Source organism: Bos indicus, chromosome 8 (assembly GCF_029378745.1).
Source record: "Bos indicus isolate NIAB-ARS_2022 breed Sahiwal x Tharparkar chromosome 8, NIAB-ARS_B.indTharparkar_mat_pri_1.0, whole genome shotgun sequence".
NCBI lineage: Eukaryota > Metazoa > Chordata > Mammalia > Artiodactyla > Bovidae > Bos > Bos indicus.
Window position 1 is genome coordinate 85,777,918 of NC_091767.1, and position 26,039 is coordinate 85,803,956.

The window sequence follows — 26,039 nt, forward strand, 5'->3', positions numbered from 1 at the left end:
TGCATGCTGATTTTTCAAAGAGCAAAATATGGCAAGAGTATGGTTCTTGGAACAGAATCAGTATGGTAGTTAGGTGGAAAGACTTGGCAGAGTGAAGCGCAAACAATGATGTATTAATGTTCAAACATATTTTATCTATTTACCCTCTTCAGTTTAACAAGTGGATGTTGGTCAAGTTATAAAAACAAGCATTCCTTTTCTGAGAATGTTGACAAGACTCTTTAAACCCCATTCTGGTGGGTCTGTCTTTCTTTCAGAGATAAAGCTGCCTGCTTTGCTATTCAGAAGGGATTACAGGCATCACGTAGTGACATTAAGGTGTTTAACCATAATGATATGGACGACCTGGAGCGACTACTAAAAGAACAAGAGATTGAAGATCAAAAGGTATGATTCTTTTGAAGAAAATTATACAGTTCTTTAGTACTTTCTAACCAGCTAAATTATAAATGAAATGGTAATTTGTAATGAAAACTTGCCTGTGGATCACATTTGGGTAATAAATAAAAGTGTTCTTGCTTATTAAATGTACCTCAGGTTAGAAAGCCAAGTCTGATAGTAATTGCCTCATCATTGTCATCATTATATGTGGCAAATTTGGAAAAACGGTATCTAGGCAGCTTTCTAAAAAGAGAAAAAGAAAAACAGCATGCACTTTGGAGATGGAGGAATATATACTCAACTCTACAGAAATAACACCAGAATTCATTACAGTGTTAACAGGATATACCTAGTGAATTCAAAACACACTTATTCATATCAGAATAAATCATGTATCAGTCCACTGGAAAAAACAGTGGCAGCGTATCTTAATCTATGAATTTATGTGAGACTTCTGACCCCAGCCTCATCCCAGAGCTCTGAGCGACTGCTTCCTATGGGAAGCAACTGCCTCAAGCATGGTTTCCTTCCCTCCTGCAGCCTGTTTACACTTCTCAAGCACCTGCGTAGGTCCTTGGGGCAGGGAGGGAATTGGGGGAGTGGAACTTGCTCCTTATTGTTCTGATAAAGGAGGAAATAGAGGAAATGTATTCAAAGCATCACCGTTAGAATTAGCATTTATTTGCCCCTGACAACAGGGATGGAGAAGGTAGTTCTGGTCTGTGGTTCTGCAGTGGGAACCACTGTATGTAGATGTACTAATAACCTGGTCACCAGATTCGTGGTTTGAAACACCACTTTCAAGTGGACTTTTCCACTGCAACTCATCCATTGCTAGAGTAACTGATAAAGATGCTCATCACATGCTTAATTTTGTGTTAATTCCCATTTTTCTAGATACTTGTTTTATTTCTTTTGGATTCAGTTGTCTTTGTTTAGGTGATAGTCTAGGAGCAGCACTACATGATCATACACATTCTTGTGGTGAATATGCATAGATTCTGCTCTTCTGCGATAGATGTGCTATAAGCTGTGTTTTATAATTATACAATTTAGAAAAATCTATAGATGTTAGGGAACAGCTTAAAATTGAGACCATACCACCTATGAATTCTTTCTACAAATTGTAAAATGATGCCCCTTATTATGATTTAGTATTAGAATGCTACCATATTGAAGAACGCTGCCGTAGAAAGTATGACCAATGAACTGGTCTGCTGTGGAGTTATTTTGCCAAATTAACATTGTACAAATTTGGAAGACAACATACTCAAGTTTTGTGTGTATGTATTTTATAAGATTTACAATCTGTGGAACTTTTTTAAAGTGAATAACCAGGAATTATCTTAAAATTTATTTCCATTTTATAGTTTTTACCTTTTTACTAATTAATTCTACCATATTTTCCTGCCAAGAGTAAGCTTTCTAAATTACTTTACATTTTGATTTTTAGAAATAAATACTTTAAAATTTTATTTTAATATTTAAATTTTTATATATTTTCTATTTAGATGCTTGTTTTTACTTTGAAAGTGAGTTAAAATATTGCCGTTTAGTCTGGATTTGGATCAAACTTTTTTTGTCAAAAATTTCCCAACTTATTGGGGTTCATATTTTTTTTCATTCCTTTTCTTATGGAGTTCTCGTATCCCATATTAATCCTTCTTTAAGAAAAAAAAAAAAGACAGTAGATTAAAAACAGCAGTTCACAGAAATACAAACAACTGAGCAAATAAAACATAGTCTGACCTCACTAACAATTACAGAAATTAGGGTAAAGGTTTTTGCCTGTCCAATTAGGGAAAACTTTTATGGTAGTAATCAGTGCCACACTGATGTATGTGATGATACAAAGGGTCCTCCTATAGCTCTGATGAGAGTTTCAGTTGTGACAGCCTTTCTAGAGGATAAATGGGCGCATATATTCTAGGATTCTTAAATACCTGTATCCTCTGGAGTTCTATCTTTAGAAGATAAGATAATCAGAAATGGTGTCAAAGATCAGTGGGGTGTGGAAAGGCATGTGTTATTTGAAAAAGTCCCTCCACCGCACCACCTTTGAACATCACTGGATGAAGCCATAGTCAGTTTCACTTGACTCAGTTTTGAGAAATAAGAAAGGTAAAGGTTTCATTTGTTTTTTGGTTGACAAGGGAGATCAAGGTTTGTCTGTTTTTTAACTTTTTATTATTGAAAGATCTGGCACATTCAGAGGAAATAGTAGTAGAGTGAAGCTCCCTGTGCCCTTCTCTCAGCTCTGTTTTCAAAATTCTGTCATTCTTGTGTCATCTGAACCTTCACCTAACTTCCCACCCCATCTCTGTGAAGATGATGATTGTTATCATCATTATAGTTCTTCTTACTTTAGGTAAAATTTACAGACACTGAAATACATAAATCCTAGTCATACAGTTTTGACCAGTGGTTATACCTATGTATGGAGTTCCCTGGTGGCTCAGATGGTAAAGCAACTGTCTACAATGCAGGAGACCTGGGTTCCATCCCTGGGTCGGGAAGATCCGCTGGAGAAAGCAGTGGCAACCCACTCCGGTACTCTTGCCTGGAAAATCCCATGGACAGAAGAGCCTGGTAGGCTGCAGTCCATGGGGTCGCAAAGAGTCGGACACGACAGAGTGACTTCACTTTCACTATGCCTATGTAGCCCAGGTGTCCTGACCCCTGTCACGACGTAAAACATCCACTTCTCCCCCAGAAGATTGCCCTGGGTCCCTTCCCAGTCATTCTGGGTTTGGAGGGTTGTGTTTTTGTTTTAATTTTCTCAGATTCTAAACAGTTTGTATTTGTGGGTGAGGCCTCCTCTTTGGCTGAGTGAGTGAGTGAAGTTGCTCTTTGTGACCCCATGGACTGTAGCCCACCAGGCTCCTCCATCCGTGGGATTCTCCAGGCAAGAACACTGGAGTGGGTTGCCATTTCCTTCTCCAGGAGATCTTCCCGACCCAGGGATTGAACCCAGGTCTCCTGCATTGCGGCAGATGCTTTAACCTCTGAGCCACCAGGGAAGCCCTGAAGGATTGTATATGAAGCCCTCATTGGCTATGTGACCTGAAAACATACCTAGGAGAAGAAAGCACTGTTTTTCATCTCATAGTAACAGGATTGCAAACCTTAAACTTGAAATTAATTTAGTCTATTTATTTATCTTGGTGAATACATCTTGTAATGTGAAAGTGCTAGAAAGCACCTAACAGATTTTTATATTTGGAGTTACTAAAGTTTAAAATGTCTGTTTTTTCTTTTAAAGAATCCTCGCAAGGCTCGTGTAACTCGACGTTTCATTATAGTTGAAGGATTGTATATGAATACTGGAACTGTTTGCCCTCTTCCAGAATTGGTGAGCAACTATGTCTATTAATTATTTGAGAATTCAGACTATTTGGCAGTTATACCTTTTGTTTATGACCACTTTAAATGTATAACATCTACACTGCTTTGCTTAATAGATATCATAAGCACAATCTGATCATATTAGGGAAGTAGATTAACATAAATGCCAACCATGACATTTAAAGAGTAATCACGACTGACTTTTTTAAAATCAACTTTATTGAAGTGTAATGGATACATAATAAAATACACTTACTTTAAGTGTGTGCTTTGATGTGTTCTGACAGGTGTACACCACTGTATCACCAGCACCACAATCATGATATAGAACATTTCTGTCACTCCAGAGGATCCCTCAGGATCATTTCTTAAATGATTAATGATGTTGAGCCTCTTTTCTTGTGTTGGCTCGTTGTTGATCTTTGGAGAAATGTCTGTAGAAGCCTTTTGCCCAGTTTTAAATTGGATTGTCTTTTTTGTTAAGTTCTTTGTATATTCTGGATACTATACCCTTATCAGATAATGTGATTTGCAAATATTTTCTCTCATTCTGTAGATTGTCTTTCCATTTTTTTGATGGTGACCTATAATGCACAAAGGTCTTTAATTTTGGCACAGTCCAATTTATCTAACTTTTTGTTCTTACTTGTCTTTGTATATTCTGTGAGAGAGGGGTTCAACTTCATTCTTTTGGATGTGATTATCTGTTTGTCCCTCTACCATTTGTTGAAGAAGCTATTATTTTCCCATTGAATGGTCTTGGCACCTTTGTCAAAATCATCTGACTGTAAATATATGGGTTCCTTTCTGGACTCTCAGTTCTATTCCATTTGTCTGTCTAGCCTTATGTGAGAACCATGCTTAATTGCTTAATTCATGTAGCTTTGTGGTAAGCTTTGAAATCAAGACATGTGAGTTCTCCATATTTGTTCTTTTTCAAGATTCTTTTGGTTATTTGGAGTACCTTGAGATTCCATTTAAATGTTAAAATCAGCTTTTCTATTTCTGTAAAAAATGCCATTGAGATTTTTTTATAGGGGTTGTATTGAATATTTAGATTACTCTTGGAAGTATTATGATCTTAATGATAGTTCAGTTCAGTTCAGTTGCTCAGTCGTGTCCGACTCTTTGCGACCCCATGAATTGCAGCACGCCAGGCCTCCCTGTCCATCATCAACTCCCGGAGTTCACTCAGACTCACGTCCATTGAGTCAGTGATGCCATCCAGCCATCTCATCCTCTGTCGTCCCCTTCTCCTCCTGCCCCTAATCCCTCCCAGCATCAGAGTCTTTTCCAATGAGTCAATACTTCGCATGAGGTGGCCAACGTATTGGAGTTTCAGCTTTAGCATCACTCCTTCCAAAGAAATGCCAGGGCTGATCTCCTTCAGAATGGACTGGTTGGATCTCCTTGTAGTCCAAGGGACTCTCAAGAGTCTTCTCCAACACCACAGTTCAAAAGCATCAATTCTTCGGTGCTCAGCTTTCTTCACAGTCCAACTCTCACATCCATACATGACCACTGGAAAAACCATAGCCTTGACTAGATGGACCTTTGTTGGCAAAGTAATATCTCTGTTTTTTAATATGCTATCTAGGTTGGTCATAACTTTCCTTCCAAGGAGTAAGCGTCTTTTAATTTCATGGCTGCAGTCACCATCTGCAGTGATTGTGGAGCCCAAAAAAATAAAGTCTGACACTGTTTCCCCATCTATTTCCCATGAAGTGATGGGACTAGATGCCATGATCTTCATTTTCTGAATGTTGAGCTTTAAGCCAACTTTTTCACTCTCCACTTTCACTTGCATCAAGAGGCTTTTTAGTTCCTCTTCACTTTCTGCCATAAGGGTGGTGTCATCTGCATATCTGAGGTGATTGATATTTCTCCCGGCAATCTTGAGTCCAGCTTGTGTTTCTTCCAGCCCAGGGTTTCTCATGATGTACTCTGCATATAAGTTAAATAAACAGGGTGACAATATACAGCCTCGATGTACTCCTTTTCCTATTTGGAACCAGTCTGTTGTTCCATGTCCAGTTCTAACTGTTGCTTCCTGACCTGCATACAGATTTCTCAAGAGGCAGGTCAGGTGGTCTGGTATTCCCATCTCTTTCAGAATTTTCCACAGTTTATTGTGATCCACACAGTCAAAGGCTTTGAGTCTTTTCATTGATGAACAAGGAATGTGTTTCCATTTATTTTTATTTTCTTCAATTTCTTTCATTACTGTTTGTGGGTTTTTTTTTTTTACTGTAAGGTCTTATCTCTCTTTGGTTAAATGTATCCCTAAGTATTTTATTCTTTTTGATGCTGTTATTGATGGGATTATTTTCTTAATTTCCTTTTTGAATTGTTCATTGCTGGTTACAGAAATACTATTGACTCTTGTGTATTGGTCTTGTACAACTTTTGCTGAACTTGTTTATTAGCTGAAATACTATTTTTGTGGATCTTATTCTATATTTAGGATTATGTCATCTGTGGACAGAGATAGGTTTACTTCTTCTTTCCAATCTAGTTGTCTTCCTTTTCTTACCTTAATGCTCTGGCTAGAACTTCCAGTACAGTGTTGACTATAAGTGGCACGAGTGTGTATCCTTGTCTCATTCCTAATCTTTAAGGGGAAGCTTTCAGGCCATCACCGTTGAATAGATTTTAGCTGTGGGTTTTCCATAAATGCCCTTAATCAAGTTGAGGAAGTTCCTCCTTTTTCTAATTTGTTGAGCGCTTTTCTCATATGAGATTTGGGTTTTGTCAGATGCTTTTTCTGCATCAGTTAAGTTAATCATGTAATTTCCTTCAATCTATTAGTATGGTTTGTTACACTGATTTTCCTGTAGTAAACCACCATTGCATTTGACCATTAAAGTCTGAATCTGTGAGTCCATCAATTGAATAAGGATTTACAATTAAGAGTTTCATATCTTATTTTAAATTTTTCCCTATTTATTGAGGAAATCTAGATACATCCAAAATGTTAATAAAAGAGATGATTTCTTATCCTCTCCTTCCTTTTGTGTCAAAGCCTGATAGGATAATGTGGGAGAAAGAGTGGGCCACAGGATACTAGAAGTGTATATTACAGAAATGCAGTAATAAAGCAGTGTTCATGGCAGATATATAGCCAATGGAAAAAATATGAAGTGTAGAAACAGTAAGTATTGAATATGTAAAATTATAGGATACAAATTAGGGTTTGACAAAGGGATTCCTGTTTTGTTACACTTGTCTGTTTGTGTACCAGTACTGTAATAATATTATTAAACATTTTCTAAAACATAGTTTTTAGAAACTATTCATTTGATAATATCTCATATTAATGGATAGGACACAGAGTCAGTGTTGAAAAAGTGTAATTCACCCCAAATTGGTTTGTTCATTGTTAAGAAAATTTATCTAAAAGCCCAGTGGGGATCCCTTCCCAATTTGATATTGATTAGCATGATTATGGTTAAAAAAGAAATTATCAGGGACTCATGATACAAGAGTCTTATATATTTTTGTGCATTAGTTCTATAGTCTCAGTGGGAAAAGTCTTTTAGTAATTAAAATTTGATAATTAAAAGTATGATTGTGGCACAAGAGAAGATTACTTGAGTCATGGAAGGATTTATGACCCAACTTCTCATGTCACATATATAAAAATTTAGTGGTTGATAATCACTATATTTTAATTCAGCTGTAAAACTGATCACATACATATTGTAAAGGGGTAAATCAATTAGACATCAGAAGGAGAAAAACAAAACAAAACTGTATACTTGTGTGTTTCCCAATGTATACACCCAAAAATTTATGAAATACTTAGAAGAATGTATAGATAAATATGCATCTAAACCATTGATGGGAAAGGACTTTCGTACAAGCCAGAAAGCATAGGGGGAGGGAAAAAAAGATTAAAAACCATACTAATGAAAACTTTTTCTGCATTAAAAAAATGAATCTAAACTGAAACATAGTGCCTCTGAGGAAAGAATGTATACAACATTTCCCTAGGAAGTTCTATGCATAATTAGACCAATATTTGACACATATATTACAAGTCTGTACTTACAAGGCCTAAACAGTTCGTTTTTAAAAAATTGGCATTGTGCTGTCTGTTTTATTTGAGTTAAATTGAATCATTTTAGAGCATCCAGATTTCGTTATTTTCATTTTTTATGGCAGTTCTGATCTATGAAGAGAGTGTGTGTGTTAATCTCTCAGTCATTTGCAGCCTCATGAACTATAGTTTGCCAGGCTCCTCTGTCTATGAAATACTCTAGGTAAGAATACTGGAGTGGGTTGCCATGGCCTTCTCCAGGGAATCTTCCCAACCCAGGAATTGAACCCGGGTCTCCTGCATTACAGGCAGGTTCTTTACTGTCTGAGCCACCAGGGAAACCCGTGGGTATGTTTACTTACGTTCTGTTAACATGCTGCCAGTACCGAATTATCAAATACTAAACTTTTGCTCCTAGGACAAATACAGAGTTAGTTTTCTGCAGGCCTCTCATCACAACGTTTTCATCCATTGCTCAATACATAACCTTGTTTTATATGTGTTTGTGTTAAAAGACACCTTATTTAATATATATTGTTGATTTATTCACATTGAACTCATGGCTAGCAGTACTGTAACTCTGGCCTGAATGATACTTAGGTAAGATACATTTTTTTTCATAAGGCACATCATAGCCTTCTTGCACTTAGGAAAACTAGACAAGACTTCAGCACTGTGCTAGGGGTCCATTTTAAATAACAAAATCACCAACAAAATGTGAAAAATGTGGCAGTAAACAAGACGTGAAGAGGACACTTATTCACAGTATGAGCTGAAGCAGTAGCCTGTTAGCTCGCCTGGAAAGTGTGTTCCAGGTGACTCACAGTTTTCACCACTCTGCAGGTGTGCCTTAAGTATTAATTTGGGGTCACAAATTTTAGCAAATTGGCAGTTTCACAAATATGAATCCACCAGTAATGAGGATACACTGTACGTTTTTTTCCTCTCCTTTTTATTTTAGGTTTAATTTTGTTCTTAACCATATGTTCTGTGCACTGCTAATTATCAGTATTTTAAAGTTGTGTTTATTTACCACATAGGTTAAGTTAAAATATAAATATAAAGCAAGAATCTTTCTGGAGGAAAGCCTTTCATTTGGAGTCCTGGGAGAGCATGGCCGAGGAGTCACGGAACATTTTGGAATCAGTGTAAGCTCTCCTTTTTTGGAACATTCCCTCATATAGTAACCATGCAGTTCCACCCTGCTGGGCAGGTTTCATGGATACAAGACAGTGCTCCTCATCAGTGTGCACTGGCAGCACTTCACTGAGTCCATGGAGGATGGCTCAGCCACACCAGAGCCCCATCTTCCCTTGAAATCTATGAACTCAGAGTGGCTAATCATAGATTTGTGTTCTGTTTAAAAGGTAGCATTTGATCCCAGCTTTCAGTATCTCTAGAAACAGTTAAATTTACCTTTTTTTTCCTTAAAATCAGTAAGAATTCCTCAAGTTGTCCTTAGAAAATATTTATTATAGCAGTGAAAAGATGTTCTTTCTAATATTTAAAATTGTATATTCTGTGTAGTATGTATATATGGGGATGATTTTAATATGTACAATATCAGAAACCCTTACCAATATGGTATTCACAGAAAAGCCCCACAAGGTCCCAGACAACTGGAGTATGTCATGTTTTTCTTTTGCTGAAGGAAAATAAGCTTCAGTTAGCCCCACCCTTGGTGGTGTGAGTGCCTAGATCTTCAGGAAGGAGGAGCAGCTCGGGCCCATCTGCACAACTGGTCACCACTCACCACTGCATAGCCTGCCCTCGCCCACCACTGTGTACTCTGTCCTCGCTCACCGCTGCTGTAGTCTGTCTTCATTCACCACTGCCATAGCCTGTCCTTGCCCTCCACTGTGTGGTCAAGTTAAAGAAGCTTTTCTCCAAATCTTGTGTATAAAAATTTTCACAACATGTTAAAAAGTTGAACTTATGCAACATAAAATCACCTTCAATTATATTTGCATCCCTCTACCCATACAGATCTAGAGAAAAATGTAAAGCAGAATGAATATCACAGAAACTTGACTGAAGCATGCTCCCCAGAGACAGACTGACATTTGGCAACTAAATGCCCTAAAGAATTTAAGAAAAATGGAAATGTAATTCAAGTAAAATTTACACTAGAGCAGCTTTTAAGACATGAAGATTTTAAAGAAGATAAAAGCACCATATAATTTCACTCTTCTGGTTTTCTGACTGCTCTTAGCAGTTGTCTCAGAGATATTATTTATAAGAGCTTAAGTACAGAATGTGTGGACTTTATTTGGATCCTGATTCATACAAATATCATGGAAAACAAGGTTTGTGAAACAGATACTTGAACCCTCAATGTTTGACATATAAGAAATTTTGATAATGTTTTTGAAAGAGTACCTATCTTTTAGAAATGCTCGCTGAAATATTTATGGATGAAAACAAGTTAAGTCTGAAATTTGCTCCAAAGAAATGAAGAGGGCAGTAGGGGGCTGTTCATAGAACAGGATTGTCCATAAGTTGATAATTATTGAATCTGGTGGTAATTCTGTAATACCAATATATGTTTGGAATTTTTCATAAGGAAAGGATGAAGAAGAATAAGAGAGCACAGGTTTCCTTGTTGGATCTGTGGAACACTTAGAATAACACCATGTGTGATCTGACCAGTTATTATGGCCACCAGTGAGTAGTTACTGAATGGCTGTTGTGCACAGGATGGAACTTGGTGCCGGGGGCTGGAGCAGAACGTGAGGACCCAAGGAGTGCTGAGCCGTTGAAAAGGTGGTGGGTGTTCAGGAGCCCACTGGGCACATTAGGTTTATCCACTGCCCAAATTGGTTAATTTGTTCAAAGAACCTATTGCCTTCATGTTTGAATAAATTGATTTCGTTTTTGGAAAGGTGGAAAAGATGAATGTAGTACACATTCCAAAAATGCTCAAAAGATTCCTTTTTGTTTCTCTCAAGTACCTTCTATGGAGAAGGCCAGCTGAGACCACTGTTTTAGCAAGGAATGATCTTATCTTGTGCTTCTGAGTATGTTGAGTATCGAACAGCTTTAGATTTCATCTTTTATTATCTGTGAATAAATTGTCAATGCATGACAAAATGCAAAAAAGTATATATAAAATGAGACATTCAGAGGTGGGTTGTGAAGCAACAGTCCTTTTAACAATTGATTTTGTATGACTTATCCTTTATTTTCATAGAGGTGGTTTGAATCCAGATGTTGACATCATCACTGCTGAAATTTTGTCTCTAAGCTTGACATTGGCCTTTTTTTTTTCCCTTTTCTTTAAATTGAGAAGTAACTCCCACTGTTCCTCTTTTCTGGCAGATTGATGATATTGATCTTATCAGTGCCAACATGGAGAACTCACTGGCATCTATTGGGGGTTTCTGCTGTGGCAGGTCTTTCGTAATTGACCATCAGGTGGGTTCTTTTTAAAAACAAAGAGCAAAAACTGAAATTTACTGCTCCATTTGAGTCACCCAAACATGTAACTGTTTTCGCAAAATTTCATTCTTAGTTTATCATACAGTTTTTATTTAGAAATAGATTTCTTAAAGAATCACTCAAAATATTTACATTTAGAAATTGTTTCCCTTTTTAAAAAAAGGTTTTGTTTTTGTTACATGATAACTTCTGTACATGCCTGGGTTTTACCACCTTAGCAGTTGTACACACTTTTTGGTAGGTGGTACGGAGATTTAGTGCCTTTAGATTTTTTTAGCCTCTCTGTCCCCGCCACCCCCCACCAAATATATGCTTTGTGACTTGTTTGTTTCTTTTCAGCGACTTTCTGGCCAGGGATACTGCTTTTCAGCTTCGTTACCTCCCCTGTTAGCTGCTGCTGCGATTGAGGCTCTCAACATCATGGAAGAGAATCCAGGTATAACCTTTAATCCCAGGAAATCAAAGATGTCACAGGTTATGTTAGCCATGCTCCTGGTTTGCTTTTTTGAGAAATTGGCTGGAGGGAATTATTTCCTATACAAAGCTCTGGCTCAGAATTAGATTATCTGGCAACCTATGGGAAGGATGATGGTGAAGAAGTTGTCCCTGCCCCCAGGGTTTTGGTATAGAGCTTCTCTCGTTTCTGGAGATGAAGCCAGAGCCACAGCAGAGCTGGCTCCTTTGGTGGGCAAAGATGCCGGAAACAGGAGGGTTACCTCTGGGCCAGTCATGGTGATTTAGTTTATTTATTTATTTTTTTGAGAAATTTGCTGAAGTATGCTAATTTTTGGTACATATAATTTTATAGCTGTTGTCTGGTTGTCCCCTCCAGCCTTTGAACCATGAGTTGGTACCAAAGTCAAACTGGTTTACCAGCCATTAAAGCTTGCTTAATGGGCAGGTGACTCAATTTAAAATGTGATTCTAGGCTGTGATAACACCTCCTCACCAAGGGCTAAAACACAAATGCAAGAGCAGGTCTGGGTTTTGTAAAGTTTAAATTTTCTAAATTTCTAAAGTTTCAGCGTTGATTTTTTTAATTCAGAGAATCAGTAAAAGTGAACATTTCTCTGTGCATAGTCATATGCTTGCTTATCAGTAGCCCGCCACTCTCATCTCCTCCGATATTTCAGCTTGTGAAATTTCCTTAAAAGAAAGCAAAAGTATCAAGAAAGAGATCATAAACATTAACACAGTGTCTGTGTTTTCCCAAATTCTTTAGGGTCCAGAAATCAGATTTGTACCCTTTTATTCTTAGCTAGATAATGTATAGAATCTTGGTAAGAAAAAGAGCCTTTGTTTTGTTGTTGAAAACCTCCCAGATTTTGCTGAAAGTAGGGTGAGAAGGTGCCGGCTAGTATGTGCCAGAGATGAAAGTTGGGCGTCTTCAGAGGAGTTACCAGCTGTCTGTGTGTTACTAGTAGGCAGAAGGATTTGCAGCATTTGAAAGTGATGAACTGGGGACTTCCTTGGTGGTCCAGTGGTTAAGACTCTGCGCTGCCACTGCAGGGGCATGGTTTCCATCCCTGGTTTGGGAATTAAGATCTTGCATGCCACATGGCATGGCCAAAAGGAAAATTAATTAATTAAAATAAATTGATGAACTGGGTCTTTAAAAACATTTTTAGATTAGTAATACCAAATTTTCCAAATGTACTATCAAATGTATTTGTTTCATTCAGGTATTTTTGCAGTGTTGAAGGAAAAATGCAAACGAATTCATAAAGCTTTACAAGGGTGAGTTACCTTTTCAACCATCTTGAAGTTTATCTTCACCACATTCAAACAACTCATGAAAAATTTTGAATGTCACGTCTTTGGTTTTGAGTGCATTTAATCGGCTGGGTCAATTTGACTAAATTGCAGCCAAGAAACCAAAAACACAGTTCATTCAAATTTCTTTTTGTGTGAATCCAAAACATCCATTTTGCCATTGTTTTAAAGAATCATAGCTTTGTTTTTCTAAAAATGATAATAAGTTCATTAGTAAAATAATTAAAGCAGGACAAAAGATAAAGATGAAAACTAACAAATAACAGAACATTTGACCACCAGAAATAACTGATAAACATTGGAGAATCTCTGCACATCTGTAGGGATACAAGGATGTATTAGATGATGGTGGGTTCATACTGTCCATGTTACTTTTTAGAAAATTATTCTTTTATTTTAAATTACTTAAACTAGTGAAAGTGAAGTGAACCTTATGTGTATTCTGTTTATTTTTGTTTATATTAACTATACAAGAGTAGTTCTTTAAAATTCCTTGAGAATTGAGGGGGAGAGGGGAATTAAGGCTGGTGACATCCTCAGGCTCTTATAGAAAATTATCTCACCTTGCCTGTGGTGTTTCTTTTTGCCTTTCCAAGCTGAAACCTGCCTTCTCAGTCATGGAAGTCCTATCCCTATTCCCAGATATGGAATCTAGAAACTTTTCTAAAAGAAAAAGACAGTTGATAAATAAGCAGGTCACAGATGTTCCAGATACTATAGGGGCAGAAATAATTAAAGTCTGGATCTGACTTTATGATCATAGCAAAAGTTCTTGCATGATTTATGGTAGAGAGATATTGTTGTTATTGTTTCCAGTTACATTGGTTTATGAAATATTAATAAACCTGCTCAGCCCAGCACCACGGAGTCACTGTCAGCTCATGAACACATGCCTCAGATGCCCTTTATTCTGTCTAGCAGTGTTAATATGTTTAAGTCCAATCCTCCATTGTTCCCAGCTCTTTCACACTTCTCCTCTCTAAAATCCCTCACCCTTGTCTCACTGCACCCACTTTTAGCTGACAGCCCTGTCTCATGCTTTCACTTGGGAACTGCTTCATTTTCCCTCACAAACTTGTACACCTGCAGGTTTCCAAGCCAGCCTTCCCTCCTGTTACAGCCAGAGAAGTGTTCCTCCATCCATCATAGCTCTTCTTTCTTAAAACCGAGTGCCTTTGATTGTCTTCTCTCCTTTCTCTGCAGTCTCTCCCATTTCCTGAGTCATTTGATTAGCTCTGCCCTGTCTTAAATGTTTCTTTCCCATGACCCCACACTCTCTTGTAGTAACTAGCCCGTTGCTCTGCTTCTCTGTGTAGTCAGTCTTTTCCCCACTGTTTAGCCTTCTCTGCATCCTCACCTCTCATGTACACTTGAAACTACTGAAACCCACCTCTGCTCCTGCACCTTACCCAGCCATGTGCCTGTCACTCAAAGGCATGACTGTATTTTTTGATGTTAAAACATCCTTGTATTCCTGAGTAAACCCCTACTTGATTATAGTATGTTTTTCTTCACTGTTAAAATTTTGAATTTTTATATCCATATCTGTGATTTAAATGGGGCTACAATCTTTGGTTCCAACAGCCTTACGTAACCTAAGAATCAGTGAAATAATTTTTCCACTGTCTTGTATTATGGAGCTACTGTGTAAGACCAGGCTTGATGATTTATTTCTTCAGAGTTGAGCAAGACTCCTCTGTCAGACTCTCTGGAGTTGGGGCCTTTGGGTTGGGCATGTAGTCTATGATTATCTTTCCTGTGTCTGTATTATTTCCTCTTTTTATTTTCTGTTTCTGTAATTTTTCCTTTTTCCAGGATTTTTGCCCAGCACATTTTTTTTAAGTTTGATTTTGTTTTCTTTGATTGATCTTTTTTTCCCCTTATTTTCCTACCTTCCTGTTTCATTGAATTTTGATTTTATTCTTTTTTTTTTTTTAGCTTTTTACATTTAGCTTATTGGTTTTATTATTTTCCAGTAAATGTCTTAAATATAAACATTTTCAAAGGCAGTATTTCCAACATTCAGTTCTAAGTAATTTTCTAAATCTCTTCTGATCAGAGATTTGCTGCTGTCATCTCTGAGGCTGCATTTGGGAGAGGAAGTCAATGGCCTATGCTAGTTTTGAGTCCTTGCTGGAATCTTGAAGTCCTTAAATTCCGACAGATAATTATTCATGCCCAGTGCTCTCCCCACAGTAAGCACATGATAGAGACCATGTCTGAATTGTTGACTGTCCTGTCCATGGGACTTAGATCAATGCTTAGGATTTCCATTTGGTAAAAAAAAAATGGTAGATAATAAGGTCTTCAAAAAGATTTTTTAAGTATGCTGCTGCTGCTGCTAAATTACTTCATTTGTGTCCGACTCTGTGTGACCCCATAGACGGCAGCCACCAGGCTCCCCCGTCCCTGGGATTCTCCAGGCAAGAACACGAGTGGGTTGCCATTTCCTTCTCCAATGCATGAAAGTGAAAAGTGAAAGTGAAGTTGCTCAGTCGTGTCCAACTCTTAGTGACCCCATGGACTGCAGCCCACCAGGCTCCTCCATTCATGGGATTTTCCAGGCAAAGTACTGGAGTGGGGTGCCATTGCCTTCTCCGTTCAGGCTCTGAAACACAGCTTCTAAGTTTCTGAACTGGAGTTATAACTATGTCCATTGGTTTTAGTTAAACTTTAACGCATCAGTATCCAGGCAGCCAGAAAGAGGCCATTTTGTTTCATTCCTCTCCCACCAGCTTGCTCCACCCAACATGTGAAATGAGCCCATTTGATCAAATAGGAAGCTTGATTGGGCTTTTAGGTGCCTTGTTATTAACAAGGAAAATCCAGGCCATTTTATTCATAGGAAATGCTATTTGGAAAGTAATATATTCAGTTCTCTCTGAGAGTATATGACCTAAAATAATTGATATTTCTTTGTATACAGTTTAACACATTCAAAATTCACCTAGGAAATGGGTTTTGAAAGCATATTACTTAGTTTCTACATTAGTAAACAACTGATCTATAAGGTTTCCCAGTATTCTAGAAGTCCTAGAGTCTAAGGTTCCATTCAAATCTGCAGCCTGGTTTATTGAGAGATCCTAGCATGATGTATTCGGAGAAGGCGATGGCACCCCACTCCAGTACTCTTGCCTGGAAAATCCCATGGAGGGAGGAGCCTGGTGGGCTGCAGTCCATGGGGTCTCTCAGAGTCAGACACGACTGAGCGACTTCGCTTTCACTTTTCACTTTCATGCATTGGAGAAGGAGATGGCAACCCACTCCAGTGTTCTTGCCTGGAGAATCCCAGGGACGGGGGAGCCTGGTGGGCTGCCGTCTCTGGGGTTGCATAGAGTCGGACACAACTGAAGCGACTTAGCAGCAGCAGCAGCAGCAGCAGCATGGTGTATTACATGTAAAGAAAGTAGGCATAAATTAATGATGTTCAAGGCTGGCTTGAAAAGCAGGTGATCTTAGCCTCCCCACCTCACGTGCTATTTGGCACAAGTAGTCATTCAGGAAAAGCGTGGTGAGTCCTAAAAATATTTGAGGAATTGAGTATGCTACCAAGTACTTTTTGTATTCATTTTACTCTAAGGGAAAAGCAAATCTTTCCAAGTAAAGTACACTAAATGAAAGCAATCTAAAATGTTTGGCCCAGTTTCGAATAGACATGTATTACGGTTTCTGTCCCCCGAGATAGGTCAAAAATCATACCATTCCTGACTAAGTACTATGGCCTGCAGTTCTCATAACATCTATAATAATCATGTGAAAATATAGACTTTCACCTCTAAAGAAATCTCTCTTTCTCCTTGAGAAAGAGCAGGTTTCTGTACTGTTAATCCTAAGAAAGAAGAAGGTAATTGTAATTCAAGTAACACATGCACACAAGCAGGCAGCTTTACAACCTGAACGTTGCTGGTGGTCAGAGTATAAAATTTCAGTGTCAGAAGCCATTCCTGTGATTTGTGAAAAACAAGACACAAACTAAAGATAGAAAATAAGGAAGCAACATTATCAACTATAATAAGTTGTCCATGAAGAAAACAAAATAATAGAAACTGAAGGTGCTTTCCTGGAGTGGGTGATGAGGGAGGCCCTCAGGGGAGTGGCAGTGGGCCGGGACCAGGCGTGCCTGGCACCAGCAGGAGGACAGGAGAGAAGAGATGAGGAGAGGAAGCTGTAAGCCCGGGGCCCACGACCCGCGTGGGACCTGTGAGGGCCCCACTGAGGCAGGGCGGTCCCAGCCAAGTGGGGTGAGGCGTGCAGACCACCTGGTGGGAGGCTGGAGACAATGTCTGTGTTCTTTGTGAAATGTGAACCCAGGGGGACCCTCCAGCCAGTGAACCGTCTTCCCAGCCGTGCTGCAGGGTGTCCTAGACCGGGAAGCACTGCCCAGAGCATGTATTTTTACCTTGCTTTGTCAGATCTAGAATCCCATCACATGGTGTTTCCCATGAAAGTTCCAAGTTTCTGTCAATTCATTAATGCAGACTTCATATGATTATTAATACGTGAGGAACCTGAGCTTGAGGAGGGCACGGAAACCCACTCCAGTATTCTTGCCTGGAGAATCCCCATGGACAGAGGAACCTGGCAGACTACAGTTCATGGGGACACACAGAGTTGAACTTGACTGAGCAACTAAGCACAAGCACAGCCTGAGCTTGGAAGGGGAATTATGCGTCTGTATGTTTCCCTTTCAGCATTCCTGGACTAAAAGTAGTGGGGGAGTCTATTTCTCCAGCATTGCACCTCCAACTGGAAGAGACCACTGGGTGTCGAGAAAGAGATGTTAAACTGCTTCAGGAAATAGTAACTCAAGTGAGTATCCAGTTATTAGGTGAATACATACATACTTGCGAATGAAAACAGACTCACTCTGCTTCCTTGTCCTGCTTGTCCTGACAGTTCCTTTCTGAGGCTCCTGCCCTGAATCTGTGCTGCCAGGCGTCAGGGTAATAGTAATGTTTCTCCACACATTATTTGTGTCATGGGATGTGGGCCTTGTCTAGGTGCCAGAGTGTCCGTTCTGATCAGACTCACCTCTGTCCTGTTCTCATTCATGGCAACAGCTAGTCTTACTGCTGCTTTGTTCCAGAGGGAGACTCAGAAGAGGGCATGTGAATCAGTTGACTCCATACTGTACTTAACATAGCTTATCTTCGTAACTAAAAGAAAAAGTGAGTCTGTGGACAGTTCACAGATCCCAAAGTAGTATCTGTGGGCCTGATCGATACTGGCTGTCTCTGGGAAATCATCTTGAGAGTCGCATGAGGAGAGAACAGGCTCTGGAGCAGGGAAGAGAATACTCTGTGAAAGCTGCATCTGTAAGAAGGAAGAGGCAGTTCTTACAGTGTTTTTGCATCATCACAGCTTCCACCTTAAAAGCCTTTGTTCCTCTTTGTCTTTTCTTTTCCGTATTTGATAGAGAAAAGAAAATTATGACACAGTAGCTCTTTTTTAAGCTTTGTAGAACTGAGAGGAGGTTCTGCCAAGTTTTTGTTGAATTGCTTGACAAAACAACTGTTTTTACAAACTGAGCTATGGTTTATAATGTTTCTTAACTAGCGAGGAAGCAGAGCCAGTCCAGATGTTTGCAGAAGGAGTTAACTTTTCCAAGTACACTTCCAGAATGTAGAATTAGCAAACGTCACTGCCTGCCGTTGTTTTCTATCTTTTCCTAGCAGAGGAAAACCTGCCTTCACAGCTGACAGAGTGGCTCCTCTTCAGGCCGACGGCTGCCACAGGCTGGCTGTGTTTGTTCTCTCTTTTATAGCACCTCTTGTTCTGATTGGGTCTTGTTGTTGTTGTTTAAATACAATTCACCTGTAAAATTCACCCTTTAAAGTATCCTGTTGAGTGGTTTTTAGTATCTTCACAGGGTTGTGCAGGCTCTGATTCGAAAACATTTCATCACCGCAAAGAGAAACTGTTATAAATCATTACCCTTGTCTGACTTTATGCTTTTTTTATTTTGATATCATTAATTTTTTAAAATTGTTGACAGATGGCTAATGTATCGGAAAACTGTTCAAAAAACGTGTGATACCAGACTTCTCTGTGCCTGGTAGCACCGTGCCCAAGTGTGCACATGGGAATCAGAGGTGTCGCTGGCATTTGAAGTGTTGGTTGCTCAGGTGTGTCCGACTCTCTGCGACCCCACGGACTGTGGCCCGCCAGGCTCTTCTGTCCATGGTATTCTCCAGGCAAAAATACTGGAGTGGGTTGCCATTTCCCTGTGAGCAATTTCTGAAGTGATTCTGCTGGCATTATTAAATCCAGCTCTTGGTTAGCCTGTAGGGCTTTGCTGGTCCTGTTTGCCCTTGTCCTAACTCTGCTTTCCCTAAAACGGTAATCCCTAGTTACCTATGGCTATTTGAATTAAGTCGGACTCAGAGCTCAGTGTCACAGTTGCGCTAGCCATGTCTCAGTGACCGAAAGCCACATGGGTCCCTGACTGCCCATGAACGGTGCAGAGTAAACACCTCCCTCATTGCAGGAGGCTCTGTAGAACAGTGTTGCTCAGGATGATTTTGTAGTTATTTTGTCTTGGTAGTTATAATTGGAAAAATGAATTAAAACTTCTATTGAGGGTGACATTTCAGTGTACCTTCCTGTTTTAATGACCAGTGTCTGTGGTCTGGGCTTTCCAGGTGGCGTTAGTGGTAAAGAACCCGCTTGCCAGCAGGAGGCAAGAGACGTGGTTTGGATCCCTAGGTAGAGAAGGTCCCCTGGAGGAGGGCACAGCAACCCACTTCAGGATTCTTGCCTGGAGAATCCCATGGACAGAGGAGCCTGGCGGGCTACAGTCTGTAGGGTCGCACAGAGTCAGACGTGACTGAAGCAGCTTAGCACCCACACGCATCTTCAGTTGGGGTCACAGGTATACTCCTTTTCCATACAGTGCATGGACAGAGGCATCGCATTGACTCAGGCACGCTACTTGGAGAAAGAAGAAAAGTACCTCCCCCCTCCGAGGTTAGTAGACTTTAAAATATGACCTGAGGCATCATTTTGTTTACTACTTTAAGCTCTTTTGAAATATATTATGTTTTGAAATTTTTTGAAAGATCATCATAGGATAAGGAAGAATATGTATCATTAAAAAAATAGTATATCACCTGTTGTTCTTAAACTAGATGTTTTCCCATTTTTAACTGAAAATCCCTCAGGACTCTAGTAAATGAAACATCTGTGATCTCGAGACTGAACTGGGACAGCCCAGGTTCCCACCGGTGACGACCTGCCACTGTGCTGTGGCAGCCGTTTCTGCCACGCGGACAGTCCTGCAGGGAAGGGCACGGTCTGGTTGGTGGTGTCATCTCACCTCTGGCCCAAGCACTGTGTGTGATACTTAATCTGACAAACATTTATTAAACTCCTAAGGAAAAACAAAGCATCAGTGGGGAAAATCGAGAGAGGGTTGAGCAGCCCTCCAGGGAAAGTACCTTGACTCATGATTTAAAATCAGTGTTCATTGAATGGGGAGGAAGGTGGGAAGGGGGTTCAGGATGGGGAACATATGTACACCCATGGCTGATTCATGTCAGTGTATGGCAAAACCACTATAATACTGTGAAGTAATTAGCCTCCAATTAAATTAATTTTTAAAAATAAATAAAATCAGTGTTCATTGAACAAAACATCCTTATTCTGCCCTTAAGCCTTTACAGGGTAGTCCAAGGAGGTAGATACCCAGAACATCGAGTGTTCAAGGTCATGACACAGGTCACAGAGGAGGAGGATATGGTTAATTCTAGCCTGGGAGGGACTCAGGCTTCCGAGAGCAGGTGATGCATAAGTTAAACCAGGAAAATTGAGTGTATCAGACAAGCTGGGGTGGGCATGAGGCCTTCCAGCAGGGAATGCAGGGTTATGGAGATCTACAGGTGCATCAGGGGAGCCCAGAGCACAGGTTTGAGAGGAACCATTGAGAGGGAGCCTGGGAAAGACCCAGAAGAGCACATGGAGTCAGAGCACCATGCAGACATGGAGCACCAGGCTGGGTTCTGGAAGGCTGTTCTGGCAGCAGCTGGAACGCACCCTGAAGATCCTGCTCTCTCTCTTCTAATCATACCATCCCGAGTTATGAGCCTGTGTTTCATGAGGACAGGGGCCACCCTAATTCTGTGCCCTCGGGACTCCAAGCCCAGCCCACCTCAGCCCATATGTGTCCAGTGGCTGATGCAGATATTTGCAGAGCAGAATAAGAGGCACAGAGGTAGTGTTGAGCTGTCAGGCTGATGTTTCTTATCTTTAGTTTCTTGAAAACTTGAAAACCTTTGCCTTGCATCAAAATATTGTAGAACTCTGTATGACTTACTGAATTAAAATTGTGAACACCACAGACTCATTAATTTGAGAAATGTTGACTTCCTGCTTTGAACCTGGTCCTGCTTGCAGTGGTAGGCTTAAAGCTCTGGCAGAGCCCCACTGCAGGGTTACCTTGACCAGATCACTGGTAGTCCGGGGAGGAACAGTCACTCCTGTAAGTGGCAGTCAGTACTTGCAGTTCGCAGGACACAAGGTCCCTGCCACGACTGCTCAGCCCTGGCGGGGCAGTGAGAAAGCGGCTGTGGACTGTAGGCCGTGTTCCAGTAGAAGAGCTTTACACACAAAAACAGATGGCCGCCGACCCTTTGTGTAGACTCTCATTGGACTGTCTTGTGTGTCCCTGTGGTTTCTCAGCATTAGGGTTGTGGTCACAGTGGAACAAACAGAAGAGGACCTGGAGAAAGCTGCGTCCACGATCAGCGAGGTGGCCCAGACCGTGCTGCTTTAGTCTGGGACCTGGTGGCCACTCCACACACCACACTCAGGCCTCAGAATCATGGCCGAGCGAGCAGAGGGTGCCTTGCAGTTACCCGATAAGGTGTCTCTAGACGGTGTGGATGTCAACGTGTTGTGTGACCATGAGATGGATCCTGGTGACTTTTTAAAGGAAAACATCCGAAAACCCAAAATCTAATTTTTTTTTAAAGGAAAAACTAATGACAGTGTCTAACTGATCCTTAAATTGTGCTAGTTAGTACTATTTGTCTAAATAATTAGACAAAATTGTCTACACCGGTAAAGCTTAGAGGCACTTCAGCATATATGATACAAAATGTACTGAAGATCTAATCCAACCACATGTTTTTCAGTCTTTGTCATGTGAAGCGCAGTGGTGGCTGATATATAAAGGAACACTTTTGTGTAATTATTATAAACTTTTCATTATAATATATTTGAATCCAAGAATTTTTATATACACTATGATGTTGCAACCATTTCTAACACTGAATCTTAGCATCCCTAACCAGAGAACAGTCATTATACTTCCTAAGTGAGCAATAATTTACATCAAATACTATTTTATTTTAGTATAATTGACCTTTACATTTATTCTTTGTTGATTTCTAATCTGTTTTCTGAAGAGGGTTACTGTGATCATCCCAAAATGGAAATCATGTCCTTGATATTTTAGAATATCTTGAATGTATTCTTTTCTGTATAGTGGGTTTGCCTAGGGACATATAACCATGGGGCTTTTCTAAGCTAAAGAAAATGTGACCTTTATTTCTTTTCAGCTTAATGAATTCCAGATATCTGAAAAAGATGTGAAAGCACTGAAAATACAATTTTTAATCTGTGCTTTAGCTGTTTTTTTCTTTAGCAGACCAAGTTGGGTGATATAAATGTTTGTGATATGTGCCACAAGATAGTACATAGATATTACATTATTATTCCATCTCTTGTTAAAGGGAAAAGAATAAAATTATATTGAAAATATCATTTTTATAGTATATGTTCATATTAACAAATGGTCCTCAACATCTTTTTAGATAACATATTTTTTAATGTTTGGTTTCTATTTTGCTTGAGGTATTTTGTACATATGTGCCTTGTGATTGCTGCTGCTTTAAAAGATACAGTACTCTGGGGGATGAATCTGTTCTGTTTTGTTTTTTAATTAAATAAACCTACACTCCTGATAATCAAGTCTATTTGTATATGTAATATATTCAACAGAATGGTCTCTTAATTTTAAATTCTGCAGACCTAGGGTGGTAGTCTGTGTGTGTGAGTGTGTGTGTATGTTATGGGGGTGTTTAATTCCTTAATGCCTTTCTTCAATATATAGTATCAGAAATTTCATTGGTTCATACTGATTTAAGCCTTGGCCCCATATGACTACAAAAATACAAGGCCTGTTCTTTTTATAAGCAAATTAAGATTGTAACCTTTCAAAGTCAAAATTGCAATATCTAGATTTTTATTGCTACTTTTAAAAAATGATTGGAAGTTCCTGGAAAAAAATGATGGAGCAGCACATATTATTTAACTTCAATCCTTGAAACACATCAACATGAACCAAAAACAAAGCCTAAATTAAAGCTATAGAGTGACCACAATCCAGTAATAGACACCACAAAAAAATACCTATTAGAAACAAAAAAATTGTATAAAACAAGTGAAACGTTGAGAAACAGTATCTCAAGTCTAAAGCAGGATGCACATTGCTGTTTTAGAGACAGTGAGAGGGTCTGAAGTGCTCTGTCAGTTGTCCTCTGTTTAGAAAGGCAGTGACTAGGTGAGCAGCGTGGAAAGCTTTGGAGCAGATTCCCACTCAGTGGTTGCCCCCAGGGGAGGAAGAAGCCGCACACGACTGCTCCCTTTTTGTTGTCTATAGGAGACGCCAGCTCAGGAAAAGTGGGACTTTTAGTCAGGTTAGGAAAAATGGACCATAGGCCTAAATACAAAGATAAAACTACAAAACTTCTAAGAGAAAGCAGAGAAGGAAATATTTCAAATCTTTGGTTAGGCAAACATAGATATAATACCAAAAGCCATAAGCCATATAAGCCATAAAAGAAAAAAATTGGTAAATATAGGCTTCATTAATTTTTTTTTGTTTAATTTGTTCTTCAGAGGACAGCTTGAAAGACATGAAATAAGCCACAGATTGTGAGAAAATATTTGCCAGTCATATATAAGAAAAGATATGTATCCATAAAGAATGTAAAGAGCACAACTCCAAAATAAGAAATGAAAAAGTATGATTTTAGAATGGTGAAAGACTGGACATTTCACCAAGAGAGACATTCAAATATCTAAACTCATGAAAACGTACTTGATCTGATTTGTCATCAGAGGAGTGCAAATTACAACTACCACGAGATACCATTACAGGCTCACTAGAATGACTGTAATCAAAAAGATGGATAATACCAAACGTCATCAAGATATGGAAAAATTGGACACCCCATGCATAGCTGGGGGAAAGGTAAAATGGTACAACTATTTTGGAAAACACTCTGGCGGCTTCTTCAGTTTAACATAAATTTGCCGTGCGTGTGTGCATGCTCAGTCGCTTCGGTCATGTCCAACTCTTTCTGACCCTATGAACTGTAGCCTGCCAGGTTCCTCTGTTCATTCATTCTCCAGGCAAGAATACTGGACGCGTAGCCGTTCCCTCCTCCAGGGGATCTTCCCAACCTAGGGATCAAAGCTGCATCTCTTACATCTTCTGCTTTGGCAGGCAGGTTTTTTTTTACACTGGCACCACCTGGGAAGCGCTATTCATAATGGCCATAAATCAATCCAAACGTCTGCCAGCTGATGATTGAATGAATAAACAGAAAGTGGTATATTCATAAAATGGAATACAAGTTAGCAATAAAAAGTCAAAAAATTTTTTGGAAAAAAACAGATGAAAACGACCATGAAATTATGTAATACTATGCATATTCAATGTCCATAGAAAGCTGATATAAAAAGTTAGTGGTTGTCTGCAACTGGGGGTGAGGTTGAGATTGACTGATGAAAACTTATCAGCACAGGGGACCTTTGCAGGAGATGTTCTAAAATAGGATTGTGGTGATGGATGCACAACTCTGAATATACTAGAAAGCATTGAATCAAGGAGATCAAACCAGTCAATATTAAATCAATCCTGAATATTCATAGGAAGGACTGTTGCTGAAGCTCCAATACTTTGGCCACCTGATGTGAAGCCAACTCATTGGAAAACACCCTGATGCTGGGAAAGGTTGAGGGCAGGAGAAGTGGGCAACAGAGAATGAGATGGCTGGATGGCATCACTGATTGAAGGGACATGAGTTTGAGCAAACTCTGGGAGTTAGTGAAGGACAGGGAAGCCTGGCGTTCTGCAGTCCATGGGGTCACAAAGAGTCGGACACGACCTAGCGACTGAACAACAGCAATACTGAATCAAGTACAAATCTGTGGTAATGAACATAATTACTAATCAATTGACTCTTCCAGTCATTTCAGCAAATGTGTTCTTATCTGTGTTGACCCTGATGAACATCTGGAAGTCCACGACGTGGATGGGGTGGCAGGTCTCAGCAGCAAAGGACAGTATGCCAAAATAGAACAGGAGGCAGCTCAAGGCTAATTTGAAAGCAGAACAGGGTCTGGTCCTAGCTTATCTGCTCAGTAGCCATGAGTCCTTGGACAGGACCCTCCTCCTCACTGAACAAGTTCTTTATGAAATAGAGTTGGGCTGACGGACTATATTTGAATTATCTTAAATCTTCCTGCTGTCACAGTGTTTCCCAAGCCAAGTTGGAAAATTCTCTTTGGCTCCAGAGAAACCTCTGTCACTGAGAAAGAACTACCTGTGCACACTTTTCCCACAGGGAATGTGACTCACACCAATCAATATCCTATTTTGATGAAAACTCACAAGCCAGAAAACTTCAAAGACTGGATTCCATTCCCCTGGTTGTTGCTATTTACCCTCCGAGTGATTCTGTTCCCCCAAACCCCAAGCCGTCTCTCCCCTGCTTAATGGCATCCGAGAATTTCCCTGGAGGCACTCCCCATGCTGTGCATCACCTCAGGCCCCGTTTTCCTCTCACATTTATTCCACAGACTGCAACATCTGAGGAGGCCGCCAAGGGTTCCACGCACAGTGCAGAGGGTGCCCCAGAGTCTGGACACCTAGAAGGGCCAACATCACCACCTGCCGCCCGTGTGAGCCCGGACAGTGACCCAAACGGACTGCGCCTCGTTTCTCTGTCTGTAAAATGAGAGTAACTGTGCTGTAGCCTGTAGAGCCATGGTGAGA

At 39.8% G+C, this 26,039-nt stretch overlaps 1 protein-coding gene across 1 annotated transcript in view; it reads left to right on the forward strand.

The window, feature by feature from the left end:
- Positions 1-22,945, forward strand: part of SPTLC1 (serine palmitoyltransferase long chain base subunit 1) — a 65,624-nt gene extending 42,679 nt beyond the window's left edge. Inside the window, exons 7-15 of the mRNA XM_019966614.2 lie at positions 258-387; positions 3,644-3,733; positions 8,806-8,913; positions 11,084-11,179; positions 11,543-11,639; positions 12,886-12,940; positions 17,668-17,785; positions 19,869-19,942; positions 21,653-22,945. Of these exons, the coding sequence (XP_019822173.1) occupies positions 258-387; positions 3,644-3,733; positions 8,806-8,913; positions 11,084-11,179; positions 11,543-11,639; positions 12,886-12,940; positions 17,668-17,785; positions 19,869-19,942; positions 21,653-21,746 (862 nt within the window). The 3' untranslated portion in view covers positions 21,747-22,945. The remainder of the gene's footprint in view (positions 1-257; positions 388-3,643; positions 3,734-8,805; positions 8,914-11,083; positions 11,180-11,542; positions 11,640-12,885; positions 12,941-17,667; positions 17,786-19,868; positions 19,943-21,652) is intronic.
- The last annotated feature ends 3,094 nt before the right edge of the window (positions 22,946-26,039 follow it).